Source organism: Alosa pseudoharengus, unplaced genomic scaffold, assembly GCF_046254945.1.
Source record: "Alosa pseudoharengus isolate Yale_2024_CS ecotype anadromous, Long Island Sound unplaced genomic scaffold, YU_APseudo_1.1 YU_APseudo_1.1_scf_27, whole genome shotgun sequence".
In the NCBI taxonomy this organism is placed as follows: Eukaryota; Metazoa; Chordata; class Actinopteri; order Clupeiformes; family Clupeidae; genus Alosa; species Alosa pseudoharengus.
In genome coordinates this window covers 30,152-53,946 of record NW_027468704.1, presented here as the reverse complement: position 1 = coordinate 53,946, position 23,795 = coordinate 30,152, and the positions used below count along the sequence as shown (strand labels likewise).

The 23,795-nt window shown below is 41.4% G+C and overlaps 2 protein-coding genes across 2 annotated transcripts; both read left to right on the top strand.

Moving 5' to 3' along the window:
* The first annotated feature begins 7,422 nt into the window (after positions 1-7,422).
* On the top strand, positions 7,423-11,851 carry LOC143099271 (uncharacterized). Its single transcript, XM_076262367.1, has 3 exons — positions 7,423-8,911; positions 9,294-9,563; positions 10,981-11,851. The coding sequence occupies exon 1, from the start codon at positions 7,423-7,425 to the stop codon at positions 8,410-8,412; it is 990 nt and encodes a 329-aa protein (XP_076118482.1). The 3' UTR covers positions 8,413-8,911; positions 9,294-9,563; positions 10,981-11,851.
* Positions 11,852-13,643: 1,792 nt separating this feature from the next.
* Positions 13,644-19,384, top strand: LOC143099270 (uncharacterized). Its single transcript, XM_076262366.1, has 3 exons — positions 13,644-13,823; positions 17,370-17,437; positions 17,796-19,384. The coding sequence occupies exons 1-3, from the start codon at positions 13,644-13,646 to the stop codon at positions 18,820-18,822; spliced, it is 1,275 nt and encodes a 424-aa protein (XP_076118481.1). The 3' UTR covers positions 18,823-19,384.
* The last annotated feature ends 4,411 nt before the right edge of the window (positions 19,385-23,795 follow it).

Sequence of the window (23,795 nt, the reverse complement as noted above, 5' to 3'; positions counted from 1 at the left end):
ACAGTTGCCACACTGGGTGACCATGGGAACAAAAGTCAGTGTGTGTCAGCATGTTTTTGCACAGGTAAGGAGTCAGAAAGGAACAAACAGGTGTCGAAACCAAAGATAACATCTGGTCCCTCTTGAACACTATCTTAGTATTGTAGCATACAATATCTTGTATTGTGACATGTACAAAATTTAGTAGGAAAGAAGTGGGGGTAGTTAGGATTTTGTGTCTCTTTGTTTTATTTTATTATATTATTCTTAGTCTGACTCAACAACTCCATGTAGGTTTCCAACAAACATTAAACATTATAATGATATTTAAATATTCCAGTTTAATTTCTAATATTAGAATTTTATTTTTTAATAATTTGCGTTGACAGTTCCTGAACCAGAGAACTTAGCGACTGAAACTGATGCCACATCTGTGTCAGTAACATGGAGGAAACCAGCAGGACTGGATCAAGTCTCGTACATTTTGACACTCTGCAAAGATGGAGAATGTGTGGAGAATGTCTCCACAGCTACTGTGGAATACGCATTCCCCAACCTACAAACAGACACAGAATACACAATAAGTGTTTGTACCACCCTGAATGGAAATCAGAGTACGGCTGTCCTCCACACCATAACCACAGGTAACAGGTTTCCCATCATAGAAAAATAAAAATACTTCTGCTTAGACAAGAACAGATAAGATGGTTTCTTAAATTATAAAACAAAAACATAAACACTATTAATACAAAAGCCTGATCAAATGCAATGCATTCTGTGTTGCAAGCTTTATTTTAGAATTTATATCATCCACAATCCTCAATACAATAAGTTAATAGCCATTGGGCTGTGTGAAATGGAGAAAGTGGTCAGTGGTACCTATATGGATGGGTACTTCAGTAAAAACCGATCAGTTTACTTGAAGAATCACCTTACCATCCGCTAGCTACCTGTTCCCTGAATACACTGTAAAAAAACGCAGTCTCTGTGGACAGCCCAGGCTCCAAAACAGCAACAAAATGAACTTGGTCCAGCCTAGACCATAAAAACATAACAAATTGTTACATTACATTACATTTTTAACCAAAGTGACTAACAACATGATTAACAGTTTAAGCTTTTTAAAGCAATTTTCTCAACAGTTCTAGGAGAATTTAAAAAAAAAGGTCTAGTACAATAAGAATAAGAGCATCAGTGCTGCTGTTTTTTAAACAATCGAGAGTCAGTTCTAGTCAGGTGGTACAAGTTACAAGGTAGTGCTACAAGAGTAGATGTTCTCTGAAGAGCTGGGTCTTCAGGAGTTTTTTGAAGATGGAGAGGGATGTCCCTGCTCTAGTAAGAACTGGTAGTGAGTTCCAGCAACGAGGAACAACAGATTAAAAAAGTTTGGATTGGCCTGAGCGTACCAGTGGCAGAGCTAGCGCAACGTCTGTGGAGCTCAGCGGTCTGGAGGTAGTGTATGCCTGTATGAGGGCATTCAAATAAGTGGGAGCAGAACCAGAGATTACTTTATAGGCAAGCGTTAAAGCCTTGAATTTGATGCGAGCAGCCATAGGTAGCCAGTGTAGCTGTATGAGCAGCGGGGTAACGTGCCCTTTTGGGTTGGTTGTAGACCAGACGCGCTGCTGCGTTCTGAATCATCTGAAGGGGTTTCACTGTGCAGGCTGGGAGACCTGTCAGGAGGCCGTTACAGTAGTCAAGTCGTGAGATGACTATTGCTTGTACCAGGAGTTGGGTAGCATCTTCAGTCAAGTAAGTCCTGATTTTCCGTATGTTGTGAAGTGTGAAACGGCACGACCGGGCGACAGAGGCAACATGATCGGAAAAGGTTAGTTGGTTTTCAAGAACGACTCCTAAATTTCTTGCAGTCCTGGTAGTCGCAACAGACAAGGAGTCAATTTTGATGTTGTTATCATGATTTATGGTAGGTTTAGCTGGGAGGACCAGCAGTTCAGCTTTTGAGAGGTTTAGCTGGAGATGATGTGCCTTCATCCACGTAGATATGTCTGAGAGGCAATCCGTGATCCATGCCGAGACCAGGGGGTCATCAGGTGGAAAGGACAGATAGAGCTGTGTGTCGTCTGCATAGCAGTGGTATGAGAAGCCATGCGAACGGATAATCTGTACCAAAGAGGTGGTGTAGATAGCAAAGAGAAGGGGGCCCAGCACTGAGTCCTGGGGGACCCCTTTGGTGAGATAGTGAGGTGCGGACAGCTGTCCAAGCCATGATACATTAAACAAGCGTCCTGTGAGGTAGGATTCAAACCACGAGAGAGCAGAGCCGGAGATTCCCATGTTTGAGAGTATAGAGAGAAGGATACAGTGATTAACCGTGTCAAAGGCAGCCAATAAGTCAGGCAGAATGAGTACTGATGACCGAGCTGTTGCCCTGGCTTCTTTTATGGCTTCTGTTACAGGCAGTAGAGCTGTTTCGGTAGAGTGGCCGCTTTTAAACCCAGACGGATTTGGATCCAGAAGGTTGTTCTGTGAAAGGAATTCAGCGACCTGTTTGGAGACTGCTTGTTCGATACCTTTGGATAGGAAAGGTAGGAGTGAGACAGGGCGGTAGTTCTCAACTTGAGCAGGGTTGAGAGACGTTTTCTTAAGTAACAGTGTTACCCGGGCCAGCTGGTAGCAGCTATATAGATGGGTACATCAGTAAAAAATCAGTGGCTATATGGATGGGTACAAAGACTGATCTAATGAACTTGCAGTTGCAGAGCTTGGGCTCATTGCAGGAGCATATAGCTTGCAGTTGCAGAGCTCAGGGTCAGTGCAGGGGAATACAGCTTGTAGTTGCAATGACCCCTGATTCAATGAGTAACAATCTGCTGGGATTCTGACAAACAAACAAGCAAAACTTGTTTAACAAGATCGCTAGCCAGGGTCATGGAGTGCATTGCAGGGATCATGCAGGAGTGTACTGCGCTGGCAGGAGTCAATATGCGTTGGTAGATGTTTGAGTTGTGCTTGAAAACAATGAGCATTACCTAAAATGTGCATTTGTAGATAAGATCGAATACATGCTAAGTGAAAACTTGGAGGGAAAGGGGTGCGAATGGGACATGATGGGGAGAGAAAAGATGTAGCGTCACCTCGTCAGTAGCTTGCTCAAGATCCCTACACATAAAACAAAGCACCAACAATGTAGTTAACGAACCCAGAGTTTATCACAGAAGACTGTTAATCTCACAGAAGACTGAGATTTCACATGGGACATGACGTCTATTGCCTCAAGGTAATGCCTTATACAGACTTTCCTTCGAGAGGAGCTAATAGGCTAAGTGTTCTTTTAGTCTTCTGTAAGAAACTACGGGTTCGCTAACTATGTTGTTGGTGCTTTGTTTTATGTGTAAGGACCCTCATCAAGCTACTGACCAGGTTTGATGATGTTTTGAACAATATTACTGGTTAAAAAAATGCTATTTGAGAAGTGTTTTGCTCATGGCAGTAGCGATCTCTGCAATCTCTTTCTCTGCGATTTACTTGCGATAAGAACACGTTAATTTGCATGAGTATTGAACTTAATTTGTGCTGTGGCGTTCATGATGCTAACCTTAAATGAACACAGAGCTGAACCGTCATTCGGCCGGATTCTGTGCCGCAACAATCTGGGATCGTTCTGATCCATTCATTCACAAATATGGAGGGGAGGGGCGAGTCCCCATGCATGTGAGAGAGATGTGGAGTCAAGGTCAGTTTTCTGCAGCTGCTTGAAACGAAAGAAGACATTTCATGTCTACAAATGTATTTAAAAGAAGACATTTCATGTCACAAATGTATTTAAAGTGTAATTCCAGCGAAAATTGACCCAAGGGTGTTTTTCTGCATAAAAACACATCAAGTAAGCCGTGGAGACAGTATTTTTTGTTGACCAACCACTCCAGAACTTGCTACGGTATACACTATAGCCCCAAATCGCAAACAGTGGATTAGCTAAGGGCCATGAGCGAAACGCTTCCCAAATAGCATTTTTTAATCAGTAATATTGCTCAAAACAGTACCAAACCTTGTCAGTAGCTTGCTCAGGGTCTCTACACATAAAACGAAGCACCAACAATGTAGTTAGCGAACCCGGAGTTACAAAAGACTGTTAAGAACACTTGCCAACTGTCCCCCTACCAGCTCCTCCAACCCCAGCACGAATAATAGATTAACCAAACGTGACAGTACAAGGAATCCTTGCAATAGTTGGAAGTGAATTATGTTGGTAATGAATGTAGTTTTGGGATAAGTCAGTAATAAGTCAGCCGTTGAGTTAGTGAAAGGACTGAATGTCCTGTGAATTAATAACTATACTTAAAGAAACATGTGACTGCTAGCTGTCTTTCCCATTGGAATCAATGATAAGATGCAAGCTTGCTTGCTAAGGGCGTGATGCAGAGAAACTTCTCAGTATGACGAAATGCCGGTTGTTAGTGATTGGTTCAAAGGAAATCCAATGATTTCAAACTTCAAACTAGTGCCCTCCCACCTGCAAAAAAACGTTTTGGAGCTTGGCCAGACTCTTTGCCGAAGAGTAGCGAAACGTAGTCAAGAGTGTGGTTTATGAGGTTAATATGGATGGGTACACCAGTAAAGATGATCAGTGGTAGCAGCTATATGGATGGTTTGAACTGGGTTTTTTGACAGTATAGAATGTCAGCCACTGTCACAGCACTTATTTACTTCTGGGCTGTGCTGGTTGTTGGATGTTGACAGATGTACAGCCTCTTCTTAGATTAATTTGTGTGCATTACTTAGTTTATGAATTTGAGATAGACAAGCACTTCATGGTTATGGTTATGGTTATGGTTATGGATTTAGCAGACGCCTTTGTCCAAAGCGACATATAAATACAAAACAACATAATAATATTTAAAAATGAACAGGGAACAGATTAAAATCTAGGTCAAATATAGTAAGGAGAATAGTTGTAGTACACAATAATATCAATTCAATCAATAGCCTAATAAAAAAAGCAATGTAAAAAAAGGGGAAAGGCAATAATAAAACAATAATGTCAATTCAATCAATAATATAAAAACAATAACATGCTAAGACTACATTAAGGAGAATATCAATAATAAACAATAATGTCAAATTAATTAACAGCCCAATTAAAATAAAACAACATTATATAAACCATAACACATAAGCGCTTAAACAACTAAGTATATGTTGAATAGGAATGTCTTTAGACCCCTCTTAAACGACCCAAAACTACCACAGGAACGGAGACCACTGGGCAGTTCATTCCACCAACATGGAACCACTGAAGAAAAGAGTCTGGAATTAGACCCAGTTTTTATGACTGGTCGACACAACATACGCTCACCAGAAGACCGCAGTGGGCGGTTGGGGATGTAAGGCTTGATTATTGAATTAAAATAACTAGGAGCAGATCTAGTTAGTGTCCTATAGGCCAAAGTGAGAGATTTAAATTTAATTCTGGCTACTATAGGGAGCCAATGGAGAGTAACTAGGAGAGGAGTTACATGTGTCCTCTTTGGCTGATTGAAGACCAGGCGTGCTCCAGCATTTTGAATCAGCTGTAATGATCTTGTTACACAAGCGGGTAAGCCAGCTAATAGTGAATTACAATAGTCCAGCTTAGAGATGACCATGGTCTGAACAAGAAGTTGTGTGGAATCTTGTGTCAGATAAGGTCTGATCTTCCTAATGTTGTAAAGCATAAACCGGCATGATTTTGCAATAGAAGCTATATGCTCAGAGAAGTTAAGTCGGTCATCAATTACAACGCCCAAGTTTCGTGCCGATCTAGTTGGGGTCAGTGAAGTTGAGTCAAGCTGGATGTTAATCTGTTGGGGAATAGCTGTTTTAGCTGGAAACACCAAAAACTCTGTTTTTGAGAGATTAAGCTGAAGGTGCCGATCTTTCATCCAGGCTGAAATATCCTTAAGGCATGCAGAAATCCGGTGGGAAACACTAGAGTCATCAGGTGGGAAAGACAGGTAAAGTTGAGTGTCGTCTGCATAACAGTGATAGTCAAATCCATGGGAGCGAATGGTATCACCTAAGGAAGTGGTGTAAATAGAGAAAAGCAAGGGTCCTAATACTGATCCCTGAGGCACACCTGTGGTGAGGGCATGAGACTTAGATACTTGTCCCTGCCAAGACACGTTGAAAGAACGCCCTTTAAGGTAAGATTCAAACCAGTCAAGAGCTTTTCCAGAAATTCCCAGTTCAGATAGTATAGATAGGAGAATGTCATGGTTAACAGTATCAAAGGCTGCAGATAAATCTAGTAGAATTAATACTGATGACTGAGCAGAGGACTTAGCTACTCTCAATGCTTCAGTCACAGACAGAAGAGCAGTTTCAGTAGAATGACCACTCTTGAAACCAGACTGCATAGGGTCTAGTAGATTATTCTGATGAAGAAAGTCACAAACTTGCTTGAAGACCACTTTCTCCAAAACCTTTGACAAGAACGGAAGAAGGGAGACAGGTCTGTAGTTCTTCACCTCAGTTGGATTAAGTGTACTTTTCTTTAGCAGAGGTGTAACCCTAGCCTGTTTAAAAGAATAAGGAACTATTCCAGAACTGAGTGAAGCATTAAATACATGTGTGACTGCTGGTAGAACAGCGGGTGAGATAGACTGTAGAAGAGTGGACGGGACAGGATCTAATGGGCATGTTGTTGGACGACATCGCTGAAGCAATTGAGAGACTGCTTCCTCATCAAGAGGAGAGAAAGAGTCAAATGATGGGGTCATACTAACACAAGGCAAAGCCCTCCTTATAGGAGCATCAAACTGAGCACTTATTTTAGCAACTTTTTCAGTGAAAAATGTTGCAAAGTCATTTGCTGACAGTGAAGTAGTTGATGGTGGTGGAGGAGGATTGAGGAGAGATTTGAAAGTAGAAAAAAGTTGTCTACTGTCAGTGGCGCTCTCAATCTTGCTTTGATAGAATGCCTTTTTTGCAAGTGTAACAGTGGATGAAAAGGATGACAGCAAAGACTGGTAGTTACTAAGATCATTTCCATCTCTGGATTTACGCCATTTCCTCTCAGCAGCTCTAAGTTCCTTTCGTACTGAGACTATACTGTTCGTCAGCCATGGATGGCGAGGTTTAGAACGAGTAGGTCTTGAGGAAAGAGGACATGCTGCATTCAGACAAGATGCCAGTGTAGAGCAGAGAGTCTCTGTAGCGTCATAACTTCATGAAATATGAAATTATTTTGATCACCATTATCAAACTATCCGTAGGAAATGGGCCGACCAAAACTCCAGTTGACAGTGAAAAGTAAGTGTTACCAATTTTGCTAGGGATATCAAAGACCCTGTAGGGGATACTTGTGTATCTTGGTAATGTCTCTGTAGTTATCTAACTAGTCCTCCACCAGTCTTGTACACAGCCCATCAAAAGCCTAAGTATGTTTCCTTTCTCTCACAGCCATCCCAGTGAATTTTTCCCAATTGAAAAACTCACAGAGAGATGCCAACAACTAACAGTAATCCTAATCCAGCATGTTATTTCCTTCCAACAAAAAAGAGTGACATTGATGGAAATTCAGCTGTCAGAAGATGGACTTTCGGAGGAAAACACAAGAGTACGAAGATTAAAACAGTCCTCATGGTTGGAGAAACTGGAGCTGGGAAAACGACTCTCATCAATACCATGGTCAACCACATGTTAAGGGTGAAATGGGATGACCAACTTTGGTTTCAGATTACGGAGGGAAAAAAAAAGAAGCCGCTTACGGAATCTCATACAAGTGAAATCACTGTGTATGAGATGGAAACATCCTCTTCTTATCTCAGAATTATTGACACCCCGGGTTATGGAGATACTACTTCAAAGAAGCTTGACAAGCAGGTTTCACAGAACTTGCACATGCTTTTCAGCTCTGAAAATGGTATTCATGAAATCGATGCTGTGGGTCTTGTGGTGAAGTCTACACAGAATCGCCTTACCGAATTTCAGAAGTATATATTTGATGCCATTCTCTCCCTGTTTGGTAAAGATATAGAGGAAAACATAGTGGTGTTCATCACACACTCAGATGGTCTACCTGCTGAAAACATCCTCACTGCCCTCAGAGAGGCTGAAGTGCCTCTGAGTGCCAAAGATGACCGTGGGAGACCACTCCATTTTCTGTTCAACAACCGACAAACTGAAAACCATGAAGAAGAACACTTCAGGAGGCCCTGGGACTTGGGACAGCGCAGTATGGAAAGCTTTTTCAGTTTTTTGGAGTGTATTGACGCAAAAGAGTTGAAGATGACAAAGGGTGTACTGAGAGAGCGCAGAAGGCTGGAGGCCTGTGTCAACAACCTGCAAGACGCCATCAAGATGGAGGAACTGAAACAGAAAGAGCTACAGCAGACTCAAAGAGCCCTGGAGGAAAATAAAGGGAAATCAAGAAAAAAGAAAGACTTCACCTATGCAGTTGATGAGCCTTACAAAGCCATGGTCCCAATCTAAGGCCCATGGTGCCATTTATCCAAGGCAGCAACATGCTGCACCACCTGCGAGAAGAATTGCCACTACCCAGGCTGCTGGTGGGTGAAAGATCTCTCCTGGTGTAGTGTCATGAAAGATGGCCGCTGCACTGTGTGTACAAACAAGTGTCCTGTCTCAGCCCATGTCAAGCAGAAGATGATCTATGAGCCTAAAACCAGAGAGGTTACAAGGACCAGCGAGACACTGAAGCGACAATATACAAATTTAAATGAGTGCAAGAAAAAAATTGAAAAAGAACTCACGAAATCAATATCTAAGAAGGCCGCTTTGTTGGATAAGGCATATCAGTGTATTGTCAAACTGGAAGACATTGCATTGAAGAGGAACTCCAAAGCTTGCGATATTAACTTCCTCATTGAGAAGATGAAGGAAACCGGAGCCATTGAGAAGGTTCAGAAACTAGAGGAACTCAATAAGATTATTCAAGCTCCAAATAAAATCACATTGGCTCACTTGGCAGGTAAGAAGAAGCTTGTTATACATTTTATTTGTATTGGTTAGCTGTAAAATTTGTTGTTCGTAAAAAATTGTTTTCTCATACCTTATGAAGTGAGCGTGATTTTTACTCAGATCCCTAGGCTAATGAAATGCATACATTTTGTTAATAGTACATTGGTATTGGTAATACATTTTTCCAGTTCCAGTCTTTGATTATGATTGGCTAAGCCTTGTTCGAAGCCGTTCTAAAACTAACAACAGCGAACAAGGTTTAACCAATCAAAGATCAGAACTATCAATTTAAAATATTCAATATATTGTTTTAACGTTTCAGAATATTATTATGATCTAGTAAACATAGCAATACAAAAATACCATTACACAATACATTACATTTCTTGCAGATGACTTACTCCCTGAGAATTTAACAGTAGACTCAGTGACAGCAACTTCGGCTAACATTAGCTGAGGCCTCTCAGGTGAGACGAAGCAGCTTCCACACAGCTTCCTGATCTCCTACCAGAGTGAAGGGACTGAGCCACAAACCTTCTCCTCAGAGTGCCGCAGTTCAGCCATCACAGGGCTGAAGCCAAACACCGAGTACACAGTCTCTGTATCCACTCAGCTACTGCACGGAATAAAGAGCCAAGCTGCAGTCACTACTGTCCACACAGGTTTGCCATTTTAAATTACTAGTACAATACAATGGATGCACGGGTGTGTACGTTTTATGACATTCAGACTTTTGGCTTCTTGAGACTATTTCATTTAAATTGCCAAGAGTGAAACTGCCAACTGAATTTTCCCCAACATTTACCTGAAGGGCCTTTTAAGCTAGCTCCTCAGATGTTAAGGTGTATTAGTGACAAATGATCACATTTTGGTAATTAACTCATACATAATTCACGCCAAGGAATTGCATTTTTTTTAACAAAGTTGAAATTGGAATCTCTTCTTCACATCCCTCCAGTCATACGCTTCAATCCGGCTGTTAAATCATGATAGCGGCTAAGATAAGGAATTGTTGAAACTTGGCACAGTTATACTACTAGTGATCGATCAAAAATTTAAATGCCATCTTGAATTCAAATATGGCCACCATTCTTAATAGAATTGTTGATACAACTTCAAAATTAAACTAGACAAAAAAATATTTTAAGTTCTAACAAGGAAGTTATCAACATGATTTCTAAACAAACCTGATGATGGCCATTTTGAAATCCAGTATGGCGGATACCAAATTTGAATATAGACCATCAAAAACAATGTCCTACAAAATCCTACATTGCACAGATATGTTTGTTTTTAATAATCAACAAACACCACTAACCACTCGGTGAGTTGCACAGTTTTGAAAAAGGAACGTTAAGGGTTGTTTTAAGGACATGTTTGTGCATACCCATAGCCAGCCACTCTGAAACATTCAGAGGCGATTCAAAACGAGTCGTCGTCAAAATGTTGGTGTCCACCACTCTAGTTCATCCAAAACAAACCAGAAAAGGGACTCAAAGTGCTAAATACTGGAATTAAGCGGTTTGTTTTACCCTCACTAAAACAGAGGTGATGGTGACAAGATTTACAGGTTGTGAAAACTGGCTGGCTGCGCTAGTAAATGTTTTTGGTCGAAAGAGCTATTGGGCCTGTGACGTCGAACTTAAAAGAAAATTCTGGCGATTTTTTACATAGATCTCCGTTTCTCAAGGTCACCGAGTACAGTCAATATGAAATAAAACAAAAAAAACGCTTCTACCTACAGTAGCCTGATGCGCTGCAGCCAACAGCTACACTGTGGGAGAATGATGTTTAAGATGCCCCCAGAGTGAAGCTGCCTGACTGCTGTAGCTGCATGGTTCTGGACAAAAGCGTAACCATAACCAACCATAATCATAACTTGAACTAGGTAGCACTGATTTGTTTAGTTTTAGTTTGCAGCGACAGTACTTGTGACCTTGATAAACATTGATCTAGGTGAAAATTTGTTAGAATTCTCCTTTAACAACAGAATGCTGTGTCCAATTTAAAACAAAAAATTGTATACTTTTTCATAAAAAAGACTTCTTCACAATTATTTTCAATCCATTTTTTTATTAGAAATCCCTGCACCAGAGACCCTAACTGCTGAAGCTGGTGAGACATCTGTGTCAGTGACATGGGGGAAGCCAGCAGGACTAGACCAGCTCTCCTACTCGCTGACCCTTAGTAAAGATAGGGAAGCTCTCGAGACCGTCTACACAAAATCCCTCAGATACAACTTCTCCGACCTACAGACAGACACAGAATACACCATCAGTGTCTGCACCACACTGAGCAATGGAGATCACAGTCTGGCTCAGGGGCGTCACTAGACCTTATTCACTGGGGCACGTGCCTTAGTAAAAGTCTCCAGTGCCCCAGTAAAATTCTAGCGCTGCTCTCGCTGTAAACGGCATTCATGAGCGCATCTCCGTGCCTGCTTTAGTCATGACTCGAGCCTGTCACTTACCAGCCAATAAAAATAAAAAAGGAAAAAAAGAAAGGGGCCATAATAGCCAATCAGGAAATAGCACCTCTGTAGCTGGGTAAGATTGAACGCAACAACCAATGAAAATCGTTCACATGATTCTTCCGAGTGTTTCGTTGTATTGTTAGCCTGGCAATTTACCATCCCCTTGGTACGCTTCGCTTCTACAAGGGTCTGGGATCTCGGCTATTGACGAACGTTTGCAAGCTGGATGCGTGGACTCTGTAGAAGTTTGAAACGATTGGATCTGATTTCACCCAATCGCTAAAGTTTGGCCGTGACGTATGTTATGCGCCAGCTCGATCGTGAAGTAAGCTACACTACAACACTCAGAAATTGCCCACAACAACAATCATTCCCCACCAAAGTGAACAAGATGGATGTAAATGACCATGCCAGCTTTGCGATACAAATGTAAGTTAGTGGAAGAATAGCAAATAACTATTAAACAGTAAGGTTGAAGATAACATATTGTAACGCCGATGAGAAGTTAGGAGACGGGGAGGCTGATATATCGTTCCAAAACTCCGGTAATTTATTTCCTATAGATGTACAGGCTAGTCCACGGGCAACAGGGGTGTCCACTACAAAACAACAAAATGATCGCTGATAAATCACGGTCTCAATCACTCGTCATTCACACTCATCGGCCAACAACACAACGCAACACAACTCAGTCGCACGTAATCCACTTCTACTCTGACTAAACTTAGACGTCTTAGAACCCCCTATTCCAGTGGTTCTCAAACTTTTTCTTTCATTCCCCACTTTGATCAAGGGGGCATTCTCGAGCCCCACCCGTCCCTCATTGCTCTAAGAAAGTGGTAGGTCAAGCTTACAATTGTCAAATTTATTGAAATAATGACAAGTTCTAAATATATCCTCTTCAACAGAGTTAACATCAGCTGGTGCTGCAGATATAATAATAAATAAATACATAACACACATATTTCTGTTTTCCAGCAACTTATTAGGAAGCATAGGCCATTTTACAGCATTGTACAATATATTCAATGAAATACCAACATGCTGCATTAAATGGATCCATAATCCAGTCATACTGAGCACTGCTGGTTGGGAAATATTTTTTAAATAAACTTTGCAGGGATGTGATGTAGGCCTACTGTTTAATACATGGGATCACAAGAGTGCCTCCCAATCAGACGTTTCAGCGATTTCGCTCAGAAATCTCAAAGGCGCAATCGAGGCGCCTGTCCCATACTCAAGTTTTTTTGGTGAATGCAGTAATCTTATTTGCTAGGTGAGGTAGGTGTTTGTCTTTGCCTTGTAACTGGACATTTAACTCAAATGTATCGCTAAGATATATCAAATATATCGCTAAGATAGGCCAGCTTCGTCAAGAAATTTTCATTATGTGAACGTGCTTGCAGATTCAAACATGCGCTCTTCCTCCAAGAAGAGGCGACTCGGAGCTCAAACGCGCGACAGCACTTTACCTCGGGAAAGCCACCTTGCCTCGCTGTGAAACAGTACAGCCTTTTGGTCAGCTACCATCTCTTCGCAAAGTGCGCGGAGAATAGACGCGATTTTTAAGGGCCGGGTTTTGATGAAATTCACCACTCTCACAACAACGTTCAAAATCTCATGTAGGTCGGGACTAACTAAGCTGCCTTGACACGATCGCTTCCCTGTGAATAACACAGTGCGTCCATTGCGCATAAATTAAAAAAACTCCTGTTTTTCACGTCAGTTCGCGCCCCACCTGGCATGTCTCCGCGACCCAGTAGTGGGTCGCGACCCACAGTTTGAGAAACGCTGCCCTATTCTATTCCCTCCCCTTAGCAATCGCTAACCTATCCATACACCTAAATATTCCCTCCCGGACACCTCCCCCCAATCAAAACACATCAGAACTCATTGACACATTCCATGACACAGGAGGGAGAGGGAGACACAAACACTCGCGCACACACACACGCACACGCCGGGAACACAGAAAGCCCAACACTGGGGCAAATAGCCTCGGCGATACAATATCATCACAACTGTCAAAGATAGATGTGATCATCATTGAAAACACGCCGCTTCATTCATACCGGGTCTGCCGCACATGCTGTAATTTAATATCGAGGCTACTGCGCGATACAAATCAAACGTTTCCCAAATCCCATAGGGAGTAGGGCCACGACATCTTTGCCCGAAATAAAATGTGTTAAACACTCTTTTTGTTCGGAGTTCAGTTCCTGAATATTTGGAAGCGTAGCCAGCACGGACTGAATTGCTTCATTAACTTATGCCATTGCCAAACTCCTCGAGGACAACAATTCAAACACAGCGCAGAATCTCGACGTTGTCTCTCACAACTCCCGCCTCCTGCTCGCTGATTGGCGCGGAGTCGAATCTACCGCTGCGAACGCGGCCAATGGCCGGAATCCCAGACGGAGTGGTGGAGGGAGATGAAAATCGAGCGGAAGTACGTAGGAAGGCAATTAAGGCCAGGCTATTGTATTGTGGAAACTGCTGGAGCTCATCACATCACTTTGAGCGCAGAGTAAGTCGTCCCCTGTTTTAATGTTACAACTAATTCACAGCTTGTTTGACAGAAAAAATGACAAGTTGATCGCTGTTAGAGAATGTTGCCCACATAATTAGCATCTGTTTTTCAATGCTTAGCGTCATTATAGCCTAAATTTAGCAACAGTTTACCAGCTTGTGCTCTCTCCCTCACACCATGCGTAGGCTGCATGCACACATGCGGAGAATTAATAATGATTTACGTATACTGTAGAGAGAGTCCTGTAAAAGTAGCTTATACTGTTTGTGAAGCTGTCCTACTGTAAAACTAAACATAGCCTTCTGATTAACTATTCAGAGATGGACATTAGAAAATTCTTCCTGAACAGGGGCAGAGGGAGAGGAACAGTGAGGAGAGATGAGGAGGACGAGGGAGGTATGATAACTGCCCACATTAACGATAACATTAACATTTATGTTGGTAGCCAGTGCTGTGATTTGATCTATGGTTTAATGGCAAACTTAAATAAGTTTGCTGCATTTGCAAATGTAGCCTATAATAATCTACACAGAATCAGACTCTGATTCTGTGCAGATTATTATAGGCTACATTTGGAAATGATCACCCAGTCAGTATCAAGTCAGTATGAAGGCTTTAGTAGACTATTTAAGCTACAAAGAACTGCAGTATTGCCAGGATGACTATAGGACGGTGGTGTCTAGAAGGGATACAGCTAAGGGTTAGGGTTAGGATTAGGGTTAGGGTACTTCCTGTCCTGATACTGTTTATTTCTATGGAGATTTCACTGGAGATTTCACTATCTGTTACGTGACTTCCGTTGTTAGCTGTATCCCATCTAGCCACAACCCTATAGGACCCTTGCCTGGGAGGGAAGTATATCTCAATTTTGACAAAAAATAAGCTTCCCTTGTGTTAGTAGGAAAGCATATTAAATTCATGCAGTGAGTATAGGCCTACTTATGCCTATGTGTTTGAATGTTGCTGGATAGTGGCTGCTACAACAATTGAGGGAGAGTGCTGGTCCTACAGTATGACAGTGGCAATAATGATTTTGAAGCTTGTAGCCTACCCGTAGGCTAGCCATTTATTTCATATTGCGCGCACATTTTTTATTTTTTTTTAATGTAGGCTATTGGGAGTTGGGGGCCTGTGCCCCAGCAAAGCTCTAGATCGATCTAGAATCGCCCCTGGTCTGGCTGTCATCCACACCACACACACAGGTATCATATTTCAATCACAACATCCAGCAGGAGAAACAACAACAGTTTCAGCTCAGGACTGTACTGTTACTACTTGTATTGCTCCTAAGTGTGTCAATGTAGGCTATGCAGTTCTGTATGGGTTTCTAGCATAGCTTGTAGGCTATTTCCGGCTATATGATTATAGTCCTAATATTAAAGTCTCAATTTAAGAAGCCTTAATTGTAGAACCAGCTGTGTTCAACAGCTAAGGTTTCTTACATGCAAGCTGCTAACTGCTGCTGCCTGTTTAAAGAGTTTTATCTCGGCGATTGACCTGCGATTAGAACAAGTTCATTTGCATGAGTATTGAACTTAATTTACGCTGCGGCGTTCATGATACCAACCTTTAGTGAACACCGACCTGAACTGTCATTCAGCCGGATTCAACAATCTGGGATCGTTCTAATCCATGCATTCGCAAATATGGAGGGGAGTCCCTGTGTGTGTGTGAGACAGATAAGGTCAGTTTTCTGCCGCTGCATGAAACAAAAGAAGACATTTCATGTCTACATGAAATAGTAACAAAATATAATCTATGTGGTGGTCACAAATGTATTTAAGGGAGCATCGCTTTTGCCCAAACTCAAGGCAGCTGATACAGTACAGGAGCCGTTGCTCTGTCGCTCATTGGACAAGGAAGGAATTTTTTTTCCTTTAAAGTGGCAGAGCTTTTTTTGCATTGAAGTGTATGCTGCAGGTTCATGTTTATTCTCCAGTTCAGCTACCATAATGCCTTGGTAGATCAGTGTTTTCTAGAAACATATATTGCAAAGAAGAAACCAGGAACACCCATTTATCACTTTCAATAACTATCCTTATATTCTGACCATGTTTTCCCTTATAGCATATATCCTTATCTACAAATGCACATTTTAGCTAACGCTCATTGTTTTCAAGCACAACTCAAACATCTACCAACGCATATTGGAATTGGCACAGACTGTTCACATAAAATTGAATGTGAAAAGTGAAAATTGAAATTTAATCACGTGCCATGAACATCTGCAACTGCACCAATCATATTTTCCTGCTGCCTTGACCCCGAGATCTGCAACTGCAAGCTGTACTCCCCTGCAATGACCCCGAGCTCTGCAACTGCAAGTTCATTGTCCTGCATGTCAAGTTAACCTTAGAGCCTACCTATTCTTGTAGGAATAGATTTTTTCCCCCTCACGAAGTGTAATATTTATTGCACACATGAACCATGGCAAAACAAAACAATTTGGCAGTACCAAACATCGATTTTGGCAACTATAGCACATTGTGCATCGCCACAAGTCTGTAAACATAGAGGTTTCAATGAATAAAGAAAACACTGGCCATTTAAAGCTATGGTTCGGAGTAATTTCACCCTAGGGTCCTTTGCACCATGACCCCGAGCCGAACACCCTCCCAGAACCTGTTTTCCCTTGGTCGAACCCTGGTCGAGTAGCGCTGTCAGAAACGAATGACTTTCTGCAGGCATAATGGAACCAACTTAGTATCTCGTAAATTACCCCACTAATAATGCCCTGAATGGTACGAAACTTCTACAGTAGTACAACTATGTTCTTTACTCATAAAACGAGGCTTTGAAAAGTTTGTAAGTACACCAGGAGTTTATTTAAATAACACTTGCCTGATGGAAGCTACTATCTGCTACTATTTACTGCTGCGTCAACATTACTTCCGTGATTTGGGAAAAGCCTGTAAACGCCAAATAAGACATTTTCCAATGCTGTTCTCCCTAAATGATTTCATTGCTCTGATTGGTTTGTTATATCCAATTGTGTGCAGATGCATTTTTCCACTGGCCTGACGAGCCAGACCCACATTAAAATGTAGGGTCTGGGCACTCACCGTTCGCAGTGCTCAGTTCGAGGGGCGGGATAATCAGTTGTCTTTCAAATTCCCTCTGCACGCAATAGGACAGCGGCAGCGCTATGAGTCCCATGCGTTTCCCACCAGCGGAGCTAGTTGGCTAGTTCAAACGTTTGCCAACTTAATAAAACCTTAACTCGTGTCACACTGTTCGCCAACAGCAACATCCATCTTATTTGTTTTCAACTCAACTCTGCCATCAATCATTATGTTAAGCCCACCTAACGACTCTATACACGATTTCATTGGCCTGATTGAGTTGTATCGGTTGAAAACGATGTCCCAATCATTCAGTATCAGTAAATCACTGTGGGTCTAGACATAACCATAACTTGTGTTACTGTAACATCCCTCTTCCCTTATGTAACCTAATTAATTAAAGAGCAAATCAACATTATTTGCAGGGAATCCTTTAGCATGTGAACACTGGAACAATGGCAGACCTGACAAGTGAGTTGCTGAAGCATATGTTTATGTTTCTTTCTACTTAAATGAAATTTGAGCCCAAATGACATCTACTGAAATATTACCTGAAATATTAATAAATGACAGGATTCACAAATACATAATGACAAATATGTTGAATCTATAAAATCACAATACAAAATTAAATTGGTCTCTTTTATTTAATTCCATAAAATGTCAATTACCTGGAATTTGTAAAATATTGTACACTGCTTGTTACAGAACATTTAGAATTTTTTAAAAATCATGATGATCCTGAGGCTTTCTGATTAGCTGTTGCAATGACTGTGTTGAATAATACATTTAGATCAATACTATTCAAATATGTTTTGTACATTTTCAGAGTGAATCCTCGCATAAGACAACTAATCGAGAAATGTCAGCCAATAAAAACAGGCACACCAGCATGTTATTTGCTTCCAACAGAGAAGAGTGACATTGATGGAAATTCAGCACTTAGAAGATGGACTTTTGGAGAAAGAGACAAGACTGTACCTACTAAAACGGTCCTCTTGATCGGAGAAACCGGCGCTGGTAAAACCACTCTCATCAACACCATTATCAACTTCATACTGGGAGTGGAATGGGAGGACAGAGTCTGGTTTCAGATCACAGTAGAAAACAATAGCTGCACATCACAAGTAGAATCTCACACGACTGAAATAACAGTTTATGAAGTTTTTATGGAAACTAGTTCTTCATGTCTGAGAATTATTGACACTCCGGGATATATACGTGCTGATCAGATGGACCTTGACCAGAAGACTGCAGAGAACTTGCGATTCTTGTTCAGATGTGCAGATGGAATCCATGAAATTGATGCTGTGGGACTTGTGGTGAAATCTACACAGAATCGCCTCTCACAATTCCATCGCCGCATCTTTGAGCCCATTCTCTCAGAATTTGGTGAAGGTATAGAGAAGAAGACCGCAGTGTTCATCACTCACTCTGAGGGAATACCTGCTACAAATGTCCTAACGTCCCTCTGTGAAGCTGAGGTGCCCTGTGCCACAGAACCTGATGGGAATCCACTCCATTTTCTGTTCAACAACCAACAAACCGAGCGCTATGAAAAGGACCAAGAGCACGCCTACTATGCAGCATGGAACCTAGGAAGGGACAGCATGAAGGAGTTTTGGGGTTTTCTGGAAGACAGCCAACTGGGATTTACAGATGCATCAGAATCAGAAATGAGTGTGAGAGAGCGTAAAAGGCTGGAAGCTTGTGTCAGTAACCTAAAAGATACCCTGACCATGGAGATAATGAACCAGAACAAGCTTCAGCAGACAGACGAGGCCTTTGAAAAGAATAAAAGAAAATTGAACAACAACAAAAATGTTCTCTTTGAAGTTGATGAACCAACAAAGTGATGGTTCCAATTAAGTCTTTGTGGCAGTGGACCAGTGGAGCAATGTGTTGCACCACATGCCAGGAGAACTGCCATTATCCAGACTGTGGATGGATCCATTGTGCATCCTCTTGCATTGTTATGAAAAATAACAGGTGTACAGTGTGTACTGGGAAGTGCCCAGCCTCCAGTCATGTCAAACAGCGGAAGATCTTCATACCTGAAAAGAGACAGGTTGTGAAGCACGCTGTGGAGTTGAAACAACACTATGGTGAACAAGTGGACGTTAAGAAAGCAGTTGAGAAGGAGCTGAATAAATCGAAGGCTGAAATATCAAATTTGCTGGAGAAAGCCTACAGGTGCATGTTTAAACTGAAGACGACTGGCTTAAAGAGGGATTGCATGTCCATTCTTGCACATCTAAATTACTTCATTGACAAGACAAAGGAGATAGGATATGATGACAGTGCTCAGAAATGTAACGAACTGCACGAGCAAATCCAGAGTTCAACAAATAGAAGAAGTCAGTTTTTCACTCGGCCTACATAGTTACTCTTCCTTAAGTTTAGTTAATCTATCTATCTATCTCTATATATATATACATACTGTATATACTATATACCATATATATATATATATATATATGGTTGCTCTCGCTCTTCCTGTAGTTTAGTTTTTGTTGCGATTATATCATTCAAATGAGTGAGATTCAAACAATTAAGAAAATATTACTGTAATAGTTAATGCATGGCATTATGATATTAAACACACATAACATGTAAATATGTTACTATATTGAAGTTACTGATCTTCTGAAAACATACTGACATATTGATATTGTTGAAAATAAAACAACCTTTGTACTGGTTTACATGGTGTGAAATTGTTTCTGACGCATTATTATACTGGACACATGAATTAAAAATCTGTAAATCCGAGGTATTGGGACTTGCATGCAGGTGTAGTTCCTGTACTATGTGCATGCATGCAGGGGTCAATTCAAAGTGTGAGTCCTTTAATTGTTCTCACAAAAAAGTCTACAGAGGTAACTGTCGGGCTAATAAAATCAGCCTTTAAAGCACAGTTCCTCAATAAGCAAATGCGCTGGACATGAACTCATACATGTTTGCTTCTGAAAATCATACAGTAACATCAACACATGAATACAGTAGATAGTTTAAAAAGGGAGACATGAAAAGAGTACAACAAAGAAATTCCGATGCAAGGCAACATTTTTTGGTAAAAAATAAAATAAAAGCAGGTGTATCAGGCCAGCAGGCTCCATCAGGCCTGAAAAAAACAGCAGTGAGTTTAGGTAGCGATGAGACGTGGAGAGCATCCTGGTGGTGAGAGTGGAGCAGGGGACCTGTGTGATGGCTACTGATGCTACTGATGGAGCAGGGGACCTGTGTGATGGCTACTGATGGAGCAGGGGACCTGTGTGATGGAGCAGGAGACCTGTGTGATGGAGCAGGGGATCTGTGTGATGGAGCAGGAGACCTGTGTGATGGAGCAGGAGACCTGTGTGATGGCTACTGATGCTACTGATGGAGCAGGGGACCTGTGTGATGGCTACTGATGCTACTGATGGAGCAGGGGACCTGTGTGATGGCTACTGATGCTACTGATGGAGCAGGGGACCTGTGTGATGGAGCAGGGGACCTGTGTGATGGCTACTGATGCTACTGATGGAGCAGGGGACCTGTGTGATGGCTACTGATGCTACTGATGGAGCAGGGGACCTGTGTGATGGAGCAGGGGACCTGTGTGATGGCTACTGATGCTACTGATGGAGCAGGGGACCTGTGTGATGGAGCAGGGGACCTGTGTGATGGCTACTGATGGAGGGCCTGCTGTATCTTGCACCGCCTTAACAATCCCCATTCATTCTCTATGGCGAGTCATAACAGTACACATGTAATACTTTTTTGTCCACTAGTGGTTGTTTTGGCGCTGTTTCGAGTTTGCCATTGAAAACGAAATGAGATGTAGGCCTACCTAAAGATAGGCCTATGCTGACTGCATCGGGGCTCAAATTATTCTAAAAGTTTATCATATAATTGTTAATAGGCCTAACTTCTATTCAAGTCATATTTCTGGGACTTTCTGGGATGATTATTTCTATTTTTTAGGATATTGCTTGTTCACAACTTGAGCTGTGTATGCAAAATTTTGGGAATGCTATAAAGTCTTTTTATTAGTATTATTTAATTTGAGGTATTTCCATGTCTAACTACATTTTATATTGATATGACATGATGACAATACAATAAACGCAGATAACAATGGTATTAGATTGCAATAGCCTAATTAAATGTAATAGATTAATATTCTACTAGATTGCTGTTATTTCACAGCATTAAGCTATTTGCGGTTACGGACATACTCCGAGTCTCTTGCCCTCTCTTAGAGCCAGGCATAGTGAGCTGGCCATCTGAAGAAAAAGTTTGGGGACCACTGATTTAAGGCAACAGGTCCCAGAAATGGCCTGTTCTGAAAGGGACTGAAACTGGCAAGAATGGAGCTGCTGATAATGTGAGAGGAATTTTGCGCAAACAGCTTCGGGAACATGTTTTGTGCAACCCAGAGGTCTATTTTGACCTGCTGAAAAAATAAGTAAAATATGGGACCTTTATACCATTTACAAGGCTCAAAGTAGCCCGACATATCCAAAATCCATTTCACACCGGATTTCTCCCTTCAAGCCATTCCTTGGTCATTTTGTTTGAATGCTTATATGGTCATTGTCCTGTTATAAAATCTATTTCCTCCCTAGCTTCATCTCCCTGACTGACATGAGGTTCAGATCAAGAAGTTAGGCCTGAGAATTCATGGTTTCCTGGATGATATATAGTCATCCAGCTCCAGAGGCAGAAAAACAACCCCACACCTCCACATTTCTTTTATTTTCTGTTGGCTTTCCTCCAAACATAATGATTTGGATTGGGACCAGATCATTCTATTTTGGACTCACCTGTCCAGAGAATAGACTTCCAGAAGGCCTCTGAAAGTTGAATCGGGCAGTTGTTCTTTCTTGAGAGCAGAGGCTTCATTTTAGCAACCCTCCCACAAACCTTGTGGCCTTGTGGCCTGTTAGTTATTATTAGTTATTAGTTAGTTATTATTGTTCATAAATGTTTTAAAATACTATTGGTTTAGATGGTTTCATCTCGGATTACACCTAAAAAATACTCTCATGCATGCACGCATGATTAAAAAGCCATGCTATTGAATTGCATCTCTCACACAGGGAGAAATGGAAAAGAGTACAACAAAGAAATTCATTAAAGGCAACATTTTGTTTTGGTCAAAAATAGAAGAAGGCCAGCAGACTCCAGCAGGGCCTGAACGAACAGCAGCGAGCTTATTTGTCAAAAATGGAAAAGGTTTTGAAGTTTAGTTTAGTTTTAACTTACCTGCATCTGAATACAATGCAGCCTTGTGTCCAAACTCCAGACATGTCTCTCCTTGTGTCAGTTAAATGGCCAGAAGGCAACATCCTGACCAGGCTCTCCTCTCATGGCCTCTCCTCTCCTACCACCAGGGGGCTCTCTACTGCCCTCTGGAGGCTATAAAAGGGCCTGAGCAGTGCGCATGATGAACCATAGACCTCTGATGTTCGCCTACAAAAAAGCTACCATCTTTGCCCCTATAAGGAGATCTGGTATCTTGCGATTTTTCCTATGGGAAAATAACATATGGAATTTGAATTATCTCACCTGTTAAACTCTCGAGGGGACAAGAGATCTCAAATGCAGACGTTTTGCTCTACACACTTATGTCCACTGCCTTCGAATGGATACTGTGATCTTCGGTTAAGACAGCAAACTTAGATTTTTGCTACCCCAGAACTAACTTGCAATGCAACTTGCCATAGGTAGTTAGTTTCAATTCAAACTTGGATCTCCTTATATGGGCAAAGATGACAGCTTTGGTTCCTGTTTGTAGGCGAACTTCAGAGGTCTATGGTGACATCAGTAAGGACAAGTCAGACGAATCAGACAGTAGATGTGTGTATTATTGCACTGGATCGCTACGGGCTGACAGTAGATGTGTGTATTACTGCACTGGATCAGGCTGACAGTAGATGTGTGTATTATTGCAATAGGGGGTGGAAGGGTTGGTACGGGCTGAGGGCATTTAAACTGTTGTACACACTTAAATTTCTGCAATAAAAATAAATGCTGATCAAAAAAGACAGGCAGTTAAAATGATAACCTTATAATGGTAACCTATAAAAACATTTAGATTAATATTGCAAGATATTGGCATTTTCAAAGCTCTGCGATCTAGCCTACCCTTTAGATTAAGTTATACATATTACTTTAACTTAATTCGTAATCTCTTAATCTTTTTCCACATCCCCGTCCATTTACCTTTGCAATAGAACTGTCCTCACTCGGGGATCCAGAGATGCAGAATGAAAAGGGGGAACGAACCGCCGTCACACTATCTGGAGAAATATTCTTTGGTCACCGCTATTCTGAGATCTACTGCTCCCACTGACTTCTATTCAACACATCAAAACAATACTTTGAAAATGTGCTAAATCTAACGCTGCTGACTTATGCCAGCAACCATTTCACTTTGATAATAAACTACATTTTGGTATAAAATATATACCTCAAAGATAACAGAATTTGGCTTAAGCAATGTGGAGAAATCTTATCAAAAGTGTTAGCCCCTAACACTGCCCTTTGCTCAAATTGATGGCCATCTTATGTTGAATGTCAGAGTAATTACATTCAAAAATGTAGCTTAATATTAGGCTACATAACAATTTATAAATGAATGAAGTTTTAAAAGAACAACACCAGATGGATTAGACAAACAATTTGTAAGGAACAACAAGATTTTCTACCGTAATTTCGTGTTAAATTAAATATGTCATGGCGCTATTGCGCTGCACGGCCACCAGATGACGGCATTTCACTGCTTGCATACACCCAAATAAGGCCCGAAGTGCAGTGCCACCATCTGGTGGCCATGAAATAT